The sequence below is a fragment of the Corvus kubaryi genome, unplaced genomic scaffold, assembly GCF_017639235.1.
Source record: "Corvus kubaryi isolate FWS band 111438036 unplaced genomic scaffold, C.kubaryi_AGA036_p1.0 137, whole genome shotgun sequence".
NCBI lineage: Eukaryota > Metazoa > Chordata > Aves > Passeriformes > Corvidae > Corvus > Corvus kubaryi.
The window spans coordinates 23,869,975-23,887,018 of NW_024580671.1; the positions used below are offsets into that span (position 1 = coordinate 23,869,975).

At 37.8% G+C, this 17,044-nt stretch overlaps 1 protein-coding gene across 4 annotated transcripts in view; it reads right to left on the reverse strand.

Moving 5' to 3' along the window:
• Positions 1-2,360: 2,360 nt before the first annotated feature.
• Positions 2,361-17,044, reverse strand: part of MOV10L1 (Mov10 like RISC complex RNA helicase 1) — a 35,510-nt gene continuing 20,826 nt past the window's right edge. For 3 of the 4 annotated variants that reach the window (XM_042018236.1, XM_042018235.1, XM_042018233.1), the window contains 14 exons: positions 16,639-16,697; positions 15,970-16,085; positions 14,840-14,867; positions 13,525-13,703; positions 12,865-13,011; positions 12,027-12,148; positions 11,131-11,230; positions 10,572-10,736; positions 9,018-9,191; positions 8,106-8,255; positions 6,332-6,439; positions 5,501-5,638; positions 4,615-4,706; positions 2,361-4,104 (listed from right to left, as the gene is read on the reverse strand). In XM_042018236.1, coding sequence (XP_041874170.1) covers positions 4,095-4,104; positions 4,615-4,706; positions 5,501-5,638; positions 6,332-6,439; positions 8,106-8,255; positions 9,018-9,191; positions 10,572-10,736; positions 11,131-11,230; positions 12,027-12,148; positions 12,865-13,011; positions 13,525-13,703; positions 14,840-14,867; positions 15,970-16,085; positions 16,639-16,697 — 1,588 coding nt within the window. In that variant the 3' untranslated portion in view covers positions 2,361-4,094. The remainder of the gene's footprint in view (positions 4,105-4,614; positions 4,707-5,500; positions 5,639-6,331; positions 6,440-8,105; positions 8,256-9,017; positions 9,192-10,571; positions 10,737-11,130; positions 11,231-12,026; positions 12,149-12,864; positions 13,012-13,524; positions 13,704-14,839; positions 14,868-15,969; positions 16,086-16,638; positions 16,698-17,044) is intronic. The other variant, XM_042018234.1, reaches the window with a different exon arrangement.

Consider the following 17,044-nt stretch of genomic DNA (forward strand, 5'->3'; position numbering starts at 1 on the left):
CTACCATAGAGGCCACACATGCTTGCAGCACACAATCATTTTAAAGACTTAATTTCTGGATATAATAAAGTAAAAAGGGATAAACTATTGTTACCATTTTCAGTGCAAACAGGACAGAATGTATCTGGGATGACTTACTGCCTGGCTAGCAGTACCTAGTATAACACACTTAAAAAAACCCTTGATTGTATTATTCAGATGAAGAAATCGAACAGAAGACTGGCAAACAGGTTGTTTTTAAAAATGGGTGATAGCTTAAGTAAAATTAGTGAACAGCCTAAGAAAGTTAATAGCAGGTATTTTCCAGCCTATTACCAGCAATTCCTTGGGTCTAAAGTTAAAAATCACCGCATCTGACAAATGTCACGTCTTAAAAGAGGCAACTCCAGCACAACCTCAAGACTACAGAAATTTGGACAGAAGAAACTGCATCACCAGCCAGCAAAACGACAGTCCAGCACATGCTGGGCTTGACTGGCTCCACATCCATGCCAGCACCTGCCCTTCCTGCACAGGCTGCTGTGCTGGTGGCAGAGGTAGGGAGCCTAAGAAAACCAGCATGCTATTTCAAGGATGGAAATACTCATCTGGAGGGCTACAGGCACAGTTCTTTTCTATAACAAGACCTGAACAATCTGCAGAGAGCTCTCCCCAAAACTGAAATGATGCAAGGTGAAAATGCCTTTTGGTCACTATTCTGTTCCACACAAAGAATGGCTTCATTTTAGGCAGTCTAAACGGAATGTTTGATTTCTTCTTCTGCCTCACATATCCCATCTGGGAAGTTTGCTCATTAATTTAAGGGAAGCCAAAAGTGAGACTTTTACTACCTCATCCTCTTTATTGCCCCAGGGCACAGCTCTTAGAAACAGAATGGAAACCACCAAAGACCCTTGACTTCCCAAAAGCTATTTTCAGCAAATTGCCAAGAGCTGACAATATGCATACTTTCATGTTTCTTCCCTCCCTGCTCCCTGCTGCCAGGGCTGTGTATGGGTTTGGCTCAGCTCTCTGTCCCAGCTGGCCTGGCCAACTGCTCTGTGCCAAGGGCAGGCCTTCCAGTGCAGCAGGAACTGCACCTTGCTCCAGCTGGGCTGCTCTGCCAGGTCATGCTGCAGGCCCTGCCACCCTCCCTTGCCCCAGGGCCACTCTGCTGTCAAGGACCAATTGAAACAACAAATTTGCAGCATTAGCACTTGCTCCCTTTTGGAGCACAGTTTTGTCTTTCTGTCAACATGGGACACATTGTTGCTTAAAGTCTCACTATGAGGCACAACACTGCATCCCCTTTCCCCTTACAGCAGCTTCATTGCTCTTTTGGTTGCTACGCACCCTCTAAACCCACACAAATATTGTGATAGCCATCACCTTCCAGGTTGTCAGTGACTGGGATCATCTCTCTAGTACTCATACAGAGACATGTTTTATTGTTTGACAGACAGAGCACCACAGGCTATTGAAGAGCCTGGGCTGGAAGGGACCTTAAAGATCATCTAGTTCTCCACCCCTTTGCACGGACAGGAACACCTTCCACTAGACCAGCTTGCTGAGAGCTCCATCCAGCCTGGCCGTGAACACTTCCAGAGATGGGGAAATGTTATATTGTTAGGAATACATGGACCTCTAATGAAAACACAGACTTCTGCTAAGCATCATTGTACTAAAGGCACATTAACAGAGAGCTCTGTGTTCACACCAAATACCCCAGCTTTTATTGAAGCAAAATAGTTTTTGGGACCTTAGCTTTAGCATGTGCTAGTAAAGACGTGCCCAAGCATGTTAGGACCTGACACACAGGATATGTTTCATGGACCTTCTGCATTATCACCTGTGTGATTTTATGAAAGAACTGAGAAGCCACAAAGCACCACCCAGCTCCCTCAGCCACCCGCTAGAATAGCACCTTCAGGTACCCATGTGCAGATTCAATGCTACTACTTTTCCTTAAGAGGAGTGCACATGGAAATACTTCTCCATTATTTATCTGTGCAATCATTCCTACTCTGCATTTCCACCACTTCTCGCCTTCCCTTAATTTTGATATTGTTTAGACACACATTTTTTCCCAACTGAGAAGTGTGACCCATGAACCACATTGACATACTTCTACCTTTTACATTGTGCATACATGTGTAAAAACAAAAGCAGTATTTTCCTTGAAGATGGTAACTGCATTCTATAATATTAAAGCGTACAAAAGCAAGTGCAAAAGGACCCAAGTTTTGTCCAGGACTTGTCTACATGTGAATGTTATTTTGTACTTGCTCTTTAAACTGAGAGCTCTTCTAAAAAAACCGAACACCATGTATGATAATAAGCATTTGTAATCTGACTTTTACTGAGTAATAAATGCCCAATGCTCAAATATAAATCAAGTAGTTTATTTTGCAGAAACTGATGCCAACATGCAAACTATTACAGTCAAAAGGTTATTAAATTGTAGCTATTAAGTATCACAATCAGTCCTTTGCTACTTTGCCCTGCAGATGTCATGGGAATACTAGTCAAAAGTTCTAGATGGTATCTTGCAATACAGTAAGCATAATCCATCTCCATTATGATCTCTTCCCTGTTCTCTCAAGAGAGCATGAGCACACTAACAAAATCCAAGGTTGGAAGCAGTGGTTTGTGAGATGTGGTACATTCTAACACAATCCTGAAGCAAGAGGTCTTTCCGAAGGCAACTAGAAGAGATCTTAGTTAAACAATTTCTTGAGTTGAATGTAGAATATTGACATGGCATCAGTGCTGGTATTTTCAGCACCATACTGCAACAACACAAACCATCTATCCTGGCCTGTCATGAACGAAAGCAATTTAAGCAGCATAATACAACATCAAAGATACTGGGCTGAATAGTCTGGAGTGCTGCTCAAATGCAGCTGTGACACCCTGGATACACTCTGACAGTGCAGTCTGGGTGAGAGGCAGATCTGGGCACTCCACCCTGTATCACAATAAGTGCAGGTACCCTATATCCTGCCTGGCTTTGATGTTTTACCCCACTTGCCATCTTGTAAGTTGCAGTATCTGCATACTGTGCATTGCAAGGGAAAGAAGCACAGTGCACACCAAGAACAGAAGTGACATGAGAGGACTGTAAACAAGGCAAACAAAAGCTTTCTTTCTTCCTTCATTTGTTTCTCTGTAGCCTATAGTCCTATCTAACACACTTCTGTTTGTTACAGAAAGCCATCTTGTTGTACTGGCAATTCTTAAACACACTGTCTAGTTGTCCAGCTACTCCTAAAGTGCAAGAATTAATCACCAAGGAGAGGACAAGGAAGAGAGAAAAATACTGTTTAATGGGAAAGCACAGTGCCAAATTAAGCCAAGAGCAGAAATACTGCTAACCTATCATTTTGTTTTAATTTTGACAAAATAAAACACAATACTTTATTTTATACCTTGTTTACAGAAAGGCAAAACACAGTTTTAATTTTCTTTTTTTCTTTAACTGCCACTTAAGGCATTGCTCTGACATACACCACAGCAGATGGATGGACTGCAGTGGAAACCAAGAACACCCTGTGTGATCTCAGCTGTATATACAAAGGCCTTAAAAACTAGGAGTAGGGTTTTGGCTTAAGGTACTCAGCATCAGTTGAATGGAGACATTTAATGTATCATTCCAGTTCACATCCTAGATATGTTACTGTAACACTCCCACAACAATGACGTGACACATCTACGTTCTTGGGACAGTCCAGTTTTAGGTGGCACTACACAAGTCCAAGAAAACTGAGAAGCTGAAACAATTACAGAATAAGGAAAAGCTTACATAGGAGTCCTTCAATACTTTTCTCCTGATGCCTGAAGGATTCAGGCATCCTGTTCTTTGCAGAGGCACAGTAATACACATTTTAAACACAGAAGCTAGTAAGTTGCCAGTACTATTTTATCTTATAATTACAACTTTTTCACTTCTTTTAAAAAAAAAAATCTTGTTTGCAGAAACTTCTATCCATTTCAGAACATGTGCCTCTCTCTGAGGACAACAGGCGCTTGATCTGCTCAGGACTGAGTTTCTGTTAAGTGTTAGTTTCAAAACAGATGAATACTAAAACCGTGACTGCATCCTGAATACCAAAAAACTAGTCACACCTGTCAATTAAAGAGAGTCACATAAAAATTTTGCTTACCTTTCCATAAACAACATGATTTTTTGATTATAAAAACCCAGTAGTATAATCTGGTGTATAATACCCATTTAACACTGTATTTATTACATGTTATCAGAAGGGACATACTTAAATCAAATTCCAAGCACTTCGTTTTTAACTACAGTGAAATCACCTTAACCATTTCTGCTGTACACCCCCCCACCTTATGATCATCAAATATGCCATCATCATTTGGGGATACATAAGATACCAAAGTCAACAACAGCTCATATTTAATAATTAATACTCAGACTCTCTTATGGGATGGGAGAAAACAGAGTTACATTACATGTCATTATGTTCACATAATATTTACTTAGGAATGCAAAATCCAATCCTACTATGATATCACAGGTTGTTGTATTGATCAATCTTTCAAATGACACTAGCTCTAAAAATACTGTAAATGGATCGATATCTAGCAAGGTTAAAGTGAAGACAAGACACTTACTTCTGCAGGTGTTCCAGCTCTGCGGGGAGGTCACAACCTATATAAACTCTGTTCATTAAACTGTATTCTAACAGTGCACAAAAACAGGGATCCTACAAGAGAAGATTAATATGTAACTGTAATCACGGTGCACTGTGAAGTGAATTTTCAAACAAATTAACATGGCACATGAATGTAAGAGATTTAATAGGACCTCTTCCAAAAACAACTCTACAAATGGTGCAAGCATGGTGTAACATGTGAGGAAGGTATCTACAGCTACTCTAAATTACATGTAATTACATGTTAGGTATGGGTGAATTAAATTTTTACTCAGACCATTTCTGGAATACTGTTTTCCTTCTTGTTCCTGAAGTAAGACTAAATAATAAAACAAATAAAATAGAATAAAATGAGATATTAAGACAAGCTCAACTTATTCCTGTGAAAGGACTATGCATGAGTTCAAAAGGAGTCCTCTTCCCTGGCACTCATTGCATCAATTGGGAACAATCACTTCTGCCACACTCCATTTAAAAAGTGAAGCAATTACATTTTGTGAAGAATCTGATTGCATGAGTTTATTCGGAACATGCTTACTGGACTTGCAGGCTGCTGGAGAACTTTAGAGGAGGTCAGAGCCTCCATGCTGGAAACAAAAAGGAGCTAGGAGTCTGTATGCACAGAGCACCACTTCCTTTGCACTTGGAAATCTACTGTATGTGTGCCTGAACTGTCCTTTCGTATGGGAACCCAGGGAGTTCAGATATTCCTAAATGCAGACTGAGGACAATGTACAAATTCCTAGCATATTCTGATGCTCCCTCACATCAGGTTAAACCACAAATTCATTCAACTGCTGTGGCAAATAACACATGCAATTCAAAGATATGAACCCAAAACTTACTTTCACAAGAACGTGAGGGTTTCCCACGACAATCAGCAAAGCTTTTGCTCTAGTAATTGCTACATTAAATCTCTTTGGGTTACAGAGAAAGCCCAAACAGTGTTTTTCATCATCAATTAGGACTTTCTGAGATCGCACCTAAAATTAATTATAGATAGTTTTAGAAATAAAATAGTAAGACCACAACACAGGGTAACTTTAACATATTTCCTTACTCCAACAATCCACTCAGGTGAATGACATTTCACAATGTGTCTTTCAGTACGCCTTCTTCAATAGCCTCATCAGTGTGCTTTGACTTAGCATAGGAAAAACAGCCAAAGCAAGTAGTGTGCTAAAACTATGACTCATTAGATTTTCACCCATATTTCATCTATATTTGAACCTATCTTTGAAAAAAGAAAATTTTCATAACCTAAATAAAGAGTTCTTATAAATAAGAGCATAGTACATACTTAGAACTACTTTAAGAGAGATCCAATGGTGGATTGAAAAGCTATGGTACGATGTGGAACACTGAAAGTAAGCTCAGTACCATTGCCCTCAGGAAAAAAACCACAAGTGAGAAAACCCCAGACTCTTCCTCCAAGCTACAAATGTGAAATACTACTACCATATTTTAAACAGAAAGCAACAGATTTTTAATAATCCAGATTTTAAAGAGCAAAATAACTCTACATGCATGCACTTAATAAGCTCTGCTTTCAAATACTGTGACAGACTGACAAAAATATGGCTTCTAAATTTTCTTTTAGAGGCCTATATCAAAAAGGAGACACAAAGAACTACACATGTAAAAATTCTCAAAAGGACCACAGTAAATTTACATACTGTTGATAAGATGATAACCATGTACTCCTGCCCTTGAAACTCTTCTACTGTGCCAACTTTTATGTCTTCCAAATCAATACTTCTGAGAAGAAATCTAATTTTTTCCACCTACAAAAAAAAAAAAAAAAAACCAAAGCAAAACCAAAGGGTTTGAATTTAGTTTTACATTTGAGAGTGGGCTGCTTTAAAACGAAAACCATACCACATATATATGTATGTGCTTCAACATGGCAATGTCGAAAGGAATGACTACACCGAGCTTAACCATCAATCATTAGCAAGATTTTAGAATAAAATAGTAACTTTTCCTACAAGAAAGTATCACAGTTAATACACAACTTAGAGACTACTCCTTCACCTTCTACCACAAATTGAGCAGAAGGTGAGAGATTTTTAGTAGTCCAGATTTTAAAAAGAATAACTTAGATCCTTAAACTCTCTTTTTCCAGTATGCATCATATCCGAAACCATGCACACCACAGACGTGGCAGGGCAAGCAGCTTCCCTTAGCCCATCAAGAAGACTACAAAGATTCCACCTTTGCTTGCCAGATGCATCATGCAGAGTGAAAGGCAGATGTGAGATATGATCTTAAGTACCCTCCCAAACCAGAAAGAGAACAAGGAGTTTCAGGCACTGCGATCCTGGTACATGTGGGATTGCTGTGCTGCCATCTGCTAAAAGCTGTTTAGAGATTTTAACTGAAGTGCTCCAAAAGATTTAAGAAGAAATCATGCCTGACTAAGCTGAAGATTATGGTCAAACACTACTTTCTAATCAGTGTTCCTGCAATACAAAGTGACTTTCTTAATGTGGACCATACTATCACATGCCTTGTATTATAGGCAGATGAAGGACACATTAAATCATGTGAAATCATCATTTAGGGAGTATAAGAAATTCAGTCATATCAATTCTATGAATACATATTTGAAAAAAACAAATGACTGCAAACACAGGCAGGTGCATGCACCTGACCAGCCGGATCGGTACAAGCTTTAATTTGCAAGTGAGGTTTCTTCACAAGCGCTTGGTCTTTTCTACACACCTCCCAGTGTTTCCCCCAAGCCACATGTGCAAGGTTACGAACGCTGAGATGTGAGTACCAAAAAGAATTATGTGCACTGTCCAAAACCTTCTCTGCAACAGAAAGGGGATTAAGTTTATTTTTAAAATGAAAGTAAACATCACATATTTAACACACCTGGATACAAATACATTAAAAAATAAAGCACAGCATTTCAAGTTAATGTTCAGCATTCTCTAGAGGTTTCAATAGCAGTACAAACTTCAAGTCTGACTACAGGACAGCTAAGAAGTCACAGTAATTGTTTCCTCTAGTCTCCTCAAGGCCACAACAAGGTGTCATGCCACCTACTTCACAATAATTCCCTTTTGTTCCAGTCTTCAGTGCAGAGAGTGACAGAATCAGACTGCTGTTCCAGCTGTTGGATAATAAATTCTTGACTTGCACTCTTTAGTTTCAGCAACTGAAAAATCTCTTCTATTTCCAAATTGGTCTCCTTAATTGCTTGATTTTTAAAACTAAAAAACCAGTAGAACGTCACTATTGCTGTCTTTCTCTAGGTTCAGATTTCAACGGCAGCACCGTTGATGACTGATAATACACTGTGTAACGTCACAATTTCACACCACAGTGAAATTCTGACATACGCCCTCCTGCTTGAACAAACCACAGCCACCATATAAATACATGAGATGAAATACAGCAACTTTGAAGCTCTTAAGACATCAGACCTGTTAAACATTATACCTGTTTACGATATGGTGCAATCACTCCAATATCTGTCACTGATACTGCAGAGGCTTCACTTTTAGCCAGTTGGCAGCAGTACTGCATTACTTGAACTGCTTCAGTTGGATTAAACCATGAAGGACTGCAACCTTCACGTGTTTCACTGCCCTGTATTAGGGGAAAGGAAATGACACGATGGAGATCAGGTGCAGAAATGACTATGTATTTATTAATAGATTATTCTTATACCTCCAGAATGCAAAAAAAGTGATGGAATGTTATATATAATTTCTTTTCCTCTCTATACACCTTTTCTAATGAACAAGTATCACCTCACAATTTATATATATTTTTTATACATTTATAAATATAATTGATATGACAACATTATTATAAGTATGCAACAAAGGAGTTACATCTCAACTCAGAGTAACATGTGCTAACAAGCTGGTATCTTGCTTTTGTGCAAGACAGAAGAGTTCAAAACCAAGCTTCTCCAAGCAGCAGGTATTACCACTTCTTACTAACTTCTTGGAAGACTAAAGAAACCTTACTTTCCAAGGTACTATTTTTTCCTCTGCCAAGTTAAACCCTCATGATCCTTCAGTTTTAGAGGCTTGTATCCATCCTAACATAGCAAACTCTCATCAAAACCAATCTAAAGCAGCTGATGGTAACTCCATCCTGGTCATCTGCTATGAATTTAAACCTGTATGAAAATGTCTCCACAATGCACCTCAAGAGGCAGCTGCTCAAGTTCTTAGCAAACATTTGACTTCAGCAGTTGTTTCTAAAACCAGATGGCTAGGAAGTCACATTACTTGTGAGAGACAGTTCAATCTTTTTCATGTCCTTTCTAGAATTTATTCTAAAGAAATCAGCAAACTGCTAGCAAGCCTATACAGTTCACTGTACGAACATTTTACATACCTTTATTCCATGAAAAATTAATGGAAATCCCTTCCTGGGCAATTTCCCCCAATTCAAAAAAGAAGTTACTACTGAAGTATCTGCACAAACTTCTAGCTCCTTATGATAAAACAATTTAGATGGCAAGGCAAGCAATGCAGAATGCGACCTGTAGTTCTTTGTGAGTTTAGTGATCTGCAAAGACAAAACCCAAAATCGGTAACTGAAACAGGTAATTATTCATCAGACTTCTCAGAACACACCTACTACCTTACCATCTGCTAGCATTCAGCATTTCTAAAGCTGCCGAAGAACTGTATTCAAGGCAAAAACTGCAGGTGTGGTGTTCTGTAAGTAAAAAGTACACCAAAGCAGTTTTTTTGAAGGACCATCTCCTTCCCCTCCAAAGGGGAAACCAAGAGAATTGAATGTACATGATAGATGAATTGGTCATTCTCCAGTTTCTTAAAACATTTGATCTACAGACATATCATCTTTTTTTAAGGGACAGATTATTTCCATGGAGTTTCCATGGATGTAACATGTTCTTCTGAGGAAGTACTGACAGGCAAAAAGGGAGCATCAGAACAGCTGATAGAAGCTGGCCTTAAGACATCTGAAACTATTTGTCTTTAAATGAAAGAACAGTCTCAAGGAAGCATTCCAGACAGTAATAACCAGCTCAAAAAAACCCAGTGCTGTAGAAAGGATAATGTAGGATATTCCAGTTGAAACGTATCCTTAAAGCCCTCACACTTCCTGCTCTCTCACTATGCCAAATCTCCTTAAGCACTGCATATGGAACACAACAACCAAAGTTTGTGGTAACAGATTTGAGGAGGGCCAAATACCCTCACTTTCACCTTAAATCTGCCATCAGATTTCCTGCCTTCTCTACTTCCATGGTCATCTAGTCATCCTTTGCTCTCAGTTTAATTCTTCGAAATATGTTACCATGAGAATAGGAAGGCATCTTAGGAAGCTTAACATCAGCCCTGTTTTTCAGATTCAGACAGTAATTGAAAGCAGCTCAAACATCTGTACATGTTTAAATACTATGCTACCTCTGCCACTTAATGTGGACTTTAGCTACTTGCCCATACAAGAGTCTGGGGAAGCTATCCTTCAAAGGAAGAGATGATCAAGAAATAAGAACAGTTTCTCTTCTTCCCTTGGTGAAACATGATGTTTGCAAAATTTATCATCAAAGAAGAGATTCTGCTTGTCTTTTTACATTAAAAGCAGAAATTGCATTTTTTCATCTTGAAAAAATAAGTTATGATGGTATGGTAAATGCGGACAATGAAGATGAAAGGGAATTTGAAATTATTGTGCACCATATTTGACTTATACTGCTTAAGAATAGAGGACCCCTTCAAGGAAAAGTTTTAACATGCTGGAGGGCTCAGCATCTTTACTGTTCAGACTACATATGCAAACTAATCAAGCTTTTCTAGAAAACTAATGCTCAAGATAGACTTGTCACTAAGCATCAGGGAGCAAAATCATGGTAAGTAACCACAACTTCTCCTTTTTTGACTGAGCTGAAAAGGGCTAATGGAAAGTTTAACTCACCAATAAAGGATTATATGCTCCACAGGAACCAAAAGCATCCTCATCTCTCTGATATAGCTCTCTTGATGACAGTCTTTCTAGCAAGGACATACTTAATCCAAAAGTCTGCGCAAGTTTCGATTTTATTGCTGGCCCTAACTGCTTTGGATCTCCAACGAGAATTATCTGTATACGAAATTTAAAAACATCCATCTTAGATTAAAACAATTGTTATTGAAACTTCATTTTATAATGACATACACATTTCAGAATTCAGAGATCAATTAATATCTGCTTTCCTTCAAACATTTTTTTGCAAAGGACAGAAGTGTGTTTTTGTCTTAAACGGAACGCATACTTTTATTTTGATATCTTCCACACACTGACCCAGTCCTACCAACATAGACTTGTTCTAGATGTAAAGAAAGTTGTTTTAGTGTAGAGAATTGATATTATGCATTAATAATCTCTATTAAAAAACTCATTACGAAAATGGCTGCTTGCTTTCTACATAATTCACAAAATATGAAAATAAAAAACAAGCTTTTTTCCTTTCAGTAAATGATGTTAAGAGAACTACCTGCCCATCAGCTTCTGAAACCAACCCAACTGGAATCAGACTCTCCGGTTCACTTGCTTGGCCTGCCTCATCCACAATCACATGAGTGAAATGTCCAAGCCTGTAATTAAACAACATTAACCTGAAACAGGGCTCTTTTCAGATTACTTCATTCTGCCACCCTGTGGTTGACCTCAGCAATTCTGTTAACATCCTTGACAGGCAAGTATGCCAGGCAACCCCACAGACACAGAACAAAGATGGGTATTTCCAGAAGGAAATATAGAAAAAACAACTCTGTAACTTTAAGTTCTCATCTTTGATTTCACTTACATACTCTGATATACATAACCCTTAATTAAAACATTGTTTGTACCAATAAGCTTCCCTTATTCTCGGTTTCCTTAAGGTATTAAGTTAAAACAATGCACTTGATATAGCAAAGACAATCCCCAAGCTTTGTTTCTGCCAAACAACTCAAGATAGTAAGGCTTCAGAGTGTCCTTTTCCAAAGGTAAAATCCAAGACAGAGACAACCTTGGTTAATAGCACTTGATATGATTGATAGTTGTTTACAGTTAGTAAAGGTGGCTTGGTAAAAGCCAAATACAATATAATTTTTAGTGTGGCAATCATTTTGAGCCAAAATGATTGTCAAGAGCAATACAATTTCCACTGGTGGCAGAGAAGTTATTGTTTCAAAAACCTTAAACACTACTCAAGATAATTCTTAAATTTACCATGAAGAAAGTTCCTGCTGAAACATTACCAAAACCAAGTGCTTTGCTTTCTTCACAATAAAGGTGCACGCAATAAACGATTAAAACAGCCCAAGTTACAGTTCAGACAGTCTTTAAAAGCTCTGGGGTTTGTGTCATCCAGCCATTTCAGTGATATTCCTATCTATGGTACTGTACCGTGTATTTGTTTGATAAAACAATCCTGCACTGCTGCATGTTGTAACTACAATCCTGGACCACAATGCTTTCTGAATATCATCCCCATCTTTGCAGTAAGGTTTCACCATGTCATCAATTTGCTGCAAAACAAAAATGGTGTAACAAAATGCCAGCCTAAACCAGAATTTTAAAATTTGAATAGAAAAGCTCTCTGAAGACTATTTTAAAAGCTGAGCAAAACACATAGATTTAGACCCATTCATACACCAAAATGAATGAATGAATTAGCCTAAGCAAAGCAGTACATATGCAGGACATCTGTGCTTTATTATAAGGATCAATATGGAACACTGGGATACTTCATATACGTATCTATATATACATCCACACACATATATATATATATACACAAATATATCTCTATATATATACACACACATATGTATAAATATATATACATATGTATAAATATATATGTATATATGTAATGAACCCACAATGTATGTGTCCTGCATAGAGATGATGGTTCTACTTGCTTACTTTCTGTCTAAGTAGTCTTAACTTGGACTGATAAAAAACCCAAAAACAACGAATCAAATAAAAAATCCCCAGAATGCCTATTTGCTGCTTGTAGAGTTAAGCACTACAAGAAAGAGGTGAAGATCGTATGCTCATACAGTCAAATTAAGGATTATGATCAACATTTTCCACTTTCTGGAAAAGCTGAAGCAATACTTTGGATCCTCAGCAAGCCTAAGCAGCCTAATAGCCACTGAGAGTTAAAATACTAAATCAGCATTTTAAGGTAAAAATATTAAAATGGAAATATTAAGTGGCAGGTATCTGTAATACTTACCTCTGCTGACCTGAAGGCAGCATTAACTCGGACCATAGTTCCTGGTTTTAAGAGATTGCTCTGATGCAGCCGCAAGCAGATCAGATCTGTTGCAGCATTTGACGGTGCACATACCAAAATCCGACTATCTGGGAGACTAAAATGTATCTATATTAAAGAATACAGATATTAAAAAAAAAAAAGGTTATTTAAGAAGCATCAATAGCACCAACATTCCCATTTTATTTCATTGAATATGGAACCCAGAAGAGTTTTGCACATGTGTGATATCCACTCATTCTTCTGCAGTTCAGTAACACTCCTGTCAATGGTCACGACTAAGTCCTCTCAAACTGAGTGTATCCACAACAGAATTAATTCATGGTTATCATATCAATGTATACCTGTGCTTCACGAATACATTATGGACTACTGGAATCACAAGGTAGACACTGTTCACTGAAGTTTTAAAGACAAAAAGACTTGAAAGTAAGCCATTCAGATTTCTGTTACATCCATATGAAGATGGGATTTTCCTCCTTCATGGAGCTATAGAAAATGATTTTAAAAAGAGTATTTTGAAAACTCCTTGGGAAAAATATATGATGGTACTTACGGAAATACTATAAATGTTCCAACATGGAAAAGACTAGAGATGACTGATTTGTCATTCACCACTACCTGTAAAATAGCTTCAATTACTGTTACTGTTTTTCCAGTTCCTGGTGGTCCAAAGAGAAGATAAGGTGTGGGGCGACATTCACCGCTCAGTATCCTTTTCACTGCCAGTTTCTGTTGCACATTCAGCACAGGATTGAAAAATCCACCATCTCTCTGTTTAAGTGCCACAGTTTCACCAACTATAATCAAGACAAGCATATCTAAGAACTTCACATATGTATTTTTAACATACGTAGATAAAAGCAATTCCAATTCACAATATGCTTCTGCAAATTTTTATTTTCCTTTTGTTGTAACAACTAATGAATTTCTCAAAAATCAGTTTTCATAGAATACCAAGTAGAAAATAAGCCATTAATATTTCCGAAGTGTACTGGCTTTTTATTGAAAGCCAGAAAAGGACCATGATTACATAACCCAACAATCCATAAAAGCTCTATTCAGTAATTTTAGAATCAAGCTCACTTTCTTGTCCTAGAATAGCAAAACTTGAGAAACTTCCAGTAACTGGCACTTCGGGGATGGTACCAGTACTACATGATCAGTCCTCTCTTACAACTGCCGGAATTTTTTTCTTAATCCTGTCTGAATTAGTCTAGCTTTAGCTTTCAACAGCAGAATCTTACTAACCCCTGAACAGAAGTGCATTCTAGGTAATTACTCAGTAATTCTTTAGCACCCTTTTGATAAAAAAATGACACAATTACCCTCTTAGGCATTTCAGTACAGTGATATTTAAAGTCACATTTTCCAAAAATAGCGTAAGAATAATCTGAGATACTTGAAAAAGTTTTAGCATCTTTAGCGAAGCTTTCCCAAAGATGAAAGACAGCATCCCAGTAACAAACTGAAAACCCTCAGTATGACCAAAAAGTTTTGAGTAAATGACTGGGATATGACAATTTATTCATTAAAAAATATATCATCAGATGCTTGCTCCCCCTTCCCCGAAAGTGTTCAAGGCCAGCCTGGATGGAACTCTGAGCAACCTGGTCTAGTGGAAGGTGTTCCTGACTGTGGCAGAAGGGCTGGAACTAGGTGATCTTTAAGGTCCTTTCCAACCCAAACCATTCTAGGATTCTGTGAATTAGCGATGTTTAAGTAATGCACCAAAAGTCTCCATAGAAACCTCCTGTTAGTAGTTCTAGAATCTGTCTTTAAAAGACAGAGCACAAGGACATGTTAAAGGTATCTTACTCAGCCCTGATTTACTGATGTGATACTTATTATTCAAGCACAGAAAATACACCAAGTTGGCTTGTTTGTAGAGTTACTTCCATCACACCTGTTATGTCCACCTCCCTCGATGTCATACCTTTTGTCTGTTTGTTCTTTTTTTTGACCTGAAAACAGTAAGTGAAGACAAATGCATTTATAACCTTAAGAAGACAGGCAACTATCTTCCCTAATACTTTTGAAGTTGCTAAGCTTTAATTTTTTCCCATTAAATAGAATATCTACTGTTAAGACAGAAAGGTAAGAGTAGTAGATGATGGTGCCAGGAATTGGCATTTTAAGTTTAAGATATCTAATAGCTTGGCTCTGCTAACATTAAACATATATTCCACAAATATTTTGCAGGCTCAGATGAGGATTTTGAAGCCATGACTACACAACTTGTTTGCTTCCACAAAAGCAGCCACATTCCAGACCACTACATAAGATGCACAGATACATGCATCTTCCTTAATGGACATGTCCTTTCAGACTGTAGCATGGGAGAAAACTGCTTGTAGGGAATGTGGTGTTGGCAAGGTTCTGGACATCATGCCTCAATCATCTTAATAATACTGATTTCAAACCAGATTGATTGATTACTCCTTGTTGCAAAAGACAAATTGCAGCTGAAATAATTAGGGAATTAGGAAAAAATCTTGAGCGTAAAGGTGGTGAAGCACAGGTTATGCAGACGCTGTGAAAACTCTAGACAAAAGTAAAGAAATGCTGCCCACATCTCCCAAGCTGACTGATTTACTGCTGGTGACAGTCCTGCTTCAAAAAGGAAAGAGAATTAGGCAGCCTCCTAAAGTCTGTTCTAAGAAGTATTTCTACATTTTATTAATAGAAGTGGCAGCTGAACCTGGGTAAATCTACTCAGAAGAGGATGATTACCTTCTATCACAATATTATTTCCTGCCACAGTGACTGGACTTAAGTATCTACTCAACAGTAGCTATGAAAACTAGTCTAAGGCAAATCTGATAATTCCCATCACAATCACACATTTTTTTAATACGCACTTTCCATTTTGTTAGCTTTATAGTATCAGTTATCATAAAATCCCCCATCTCCAGGCAGCAAACAAAAACTTCTGTCATCAGAATACAGCTTTGATTCTTTGATACTCCATTATGCAACTCCTTCCTGCCAATAGCTGTACAGTTAGTATCTGTAACCAATCTGAATGGAAGTTAACATTTTAAGGAACATTTACAGAATAGATACCTTACTTTCCTGCTGTGAAGGCTGTTTAAGGCCATCATCAACAGCACAATACTCTGCAGTGTTCTGGGTCTTGACAGCTTGTGGTGATTGTAACACAAGCCTTTCCGGAAATAACACTTCACATTTAGCAGAGAAAAAGAAAGTAGAGAAATTTCAAAGTCACACAAACACTTTATGTTTCACTGATTAATGTTACTGTGATACATCAGCTTAGTCTGAGCTGCCAAAATTGATTTATCAGAACTAATGTGGTAAAGACCTGCATGAAGGTCATATGCATCATTCAACTCAACCACAGAACAAAAAAATCAGTGTTTTTTAACAAATTTTGAGATAACACAAAACATGGCCATTTCACTGGCTATTATTATAGCAGTATGTACGAGTCCTACATTTCTTGTTGGCTCTAACAGTTCACAAAGTTTGCTTCCACCCACCCTGCCTGTGATGGCCAACAGATGAAATAATTTGGACAAAACCTTCACTACATTCAGCATTTTTTTTTCTTAAAAACCAAACCAAAAAGCCCCCAACAACACATGGAAAACTCCTGTAAGAACAAATTACAATGCATTCTTCTCAGTATGCCCTGATGTGAAAGCAATAAAACCCACAAGACTCCGCACACAGAAACTCCTCTAGACAACTTAATAGTCAAATGAAGTGTACCTTTTTCACCCAGGTAGAGAGCTTGCTGAATGGCCAACTGGCATCGCCTGCTAGGAATCCTGTAACCACAACACAGATTTGTAGATTAAAGTAAAAGCTTACATTTTCATATACTATGACAGCACACACCTATGAGGTATCTGGTACTTTTTACTATGCAAAAAAAAAGAGTTTTATATAAAATGCGTATTTAAAAAAAAAAACACCTATTGAGAAATATGCTGCAGAAGTATAAACATCTTTGCTATGGATAATATTGATACACATATTCTCTAGCTTTTCAGTGATACAAAGATGGCCTGGTGTTGAACACTTTCAATGAACTTCTTTACAAGGCTGAATTTACAGAGAAGATTATGTAACTTCAAACAGATAACAACATCCCATGAATAAAACAAAAGCATAA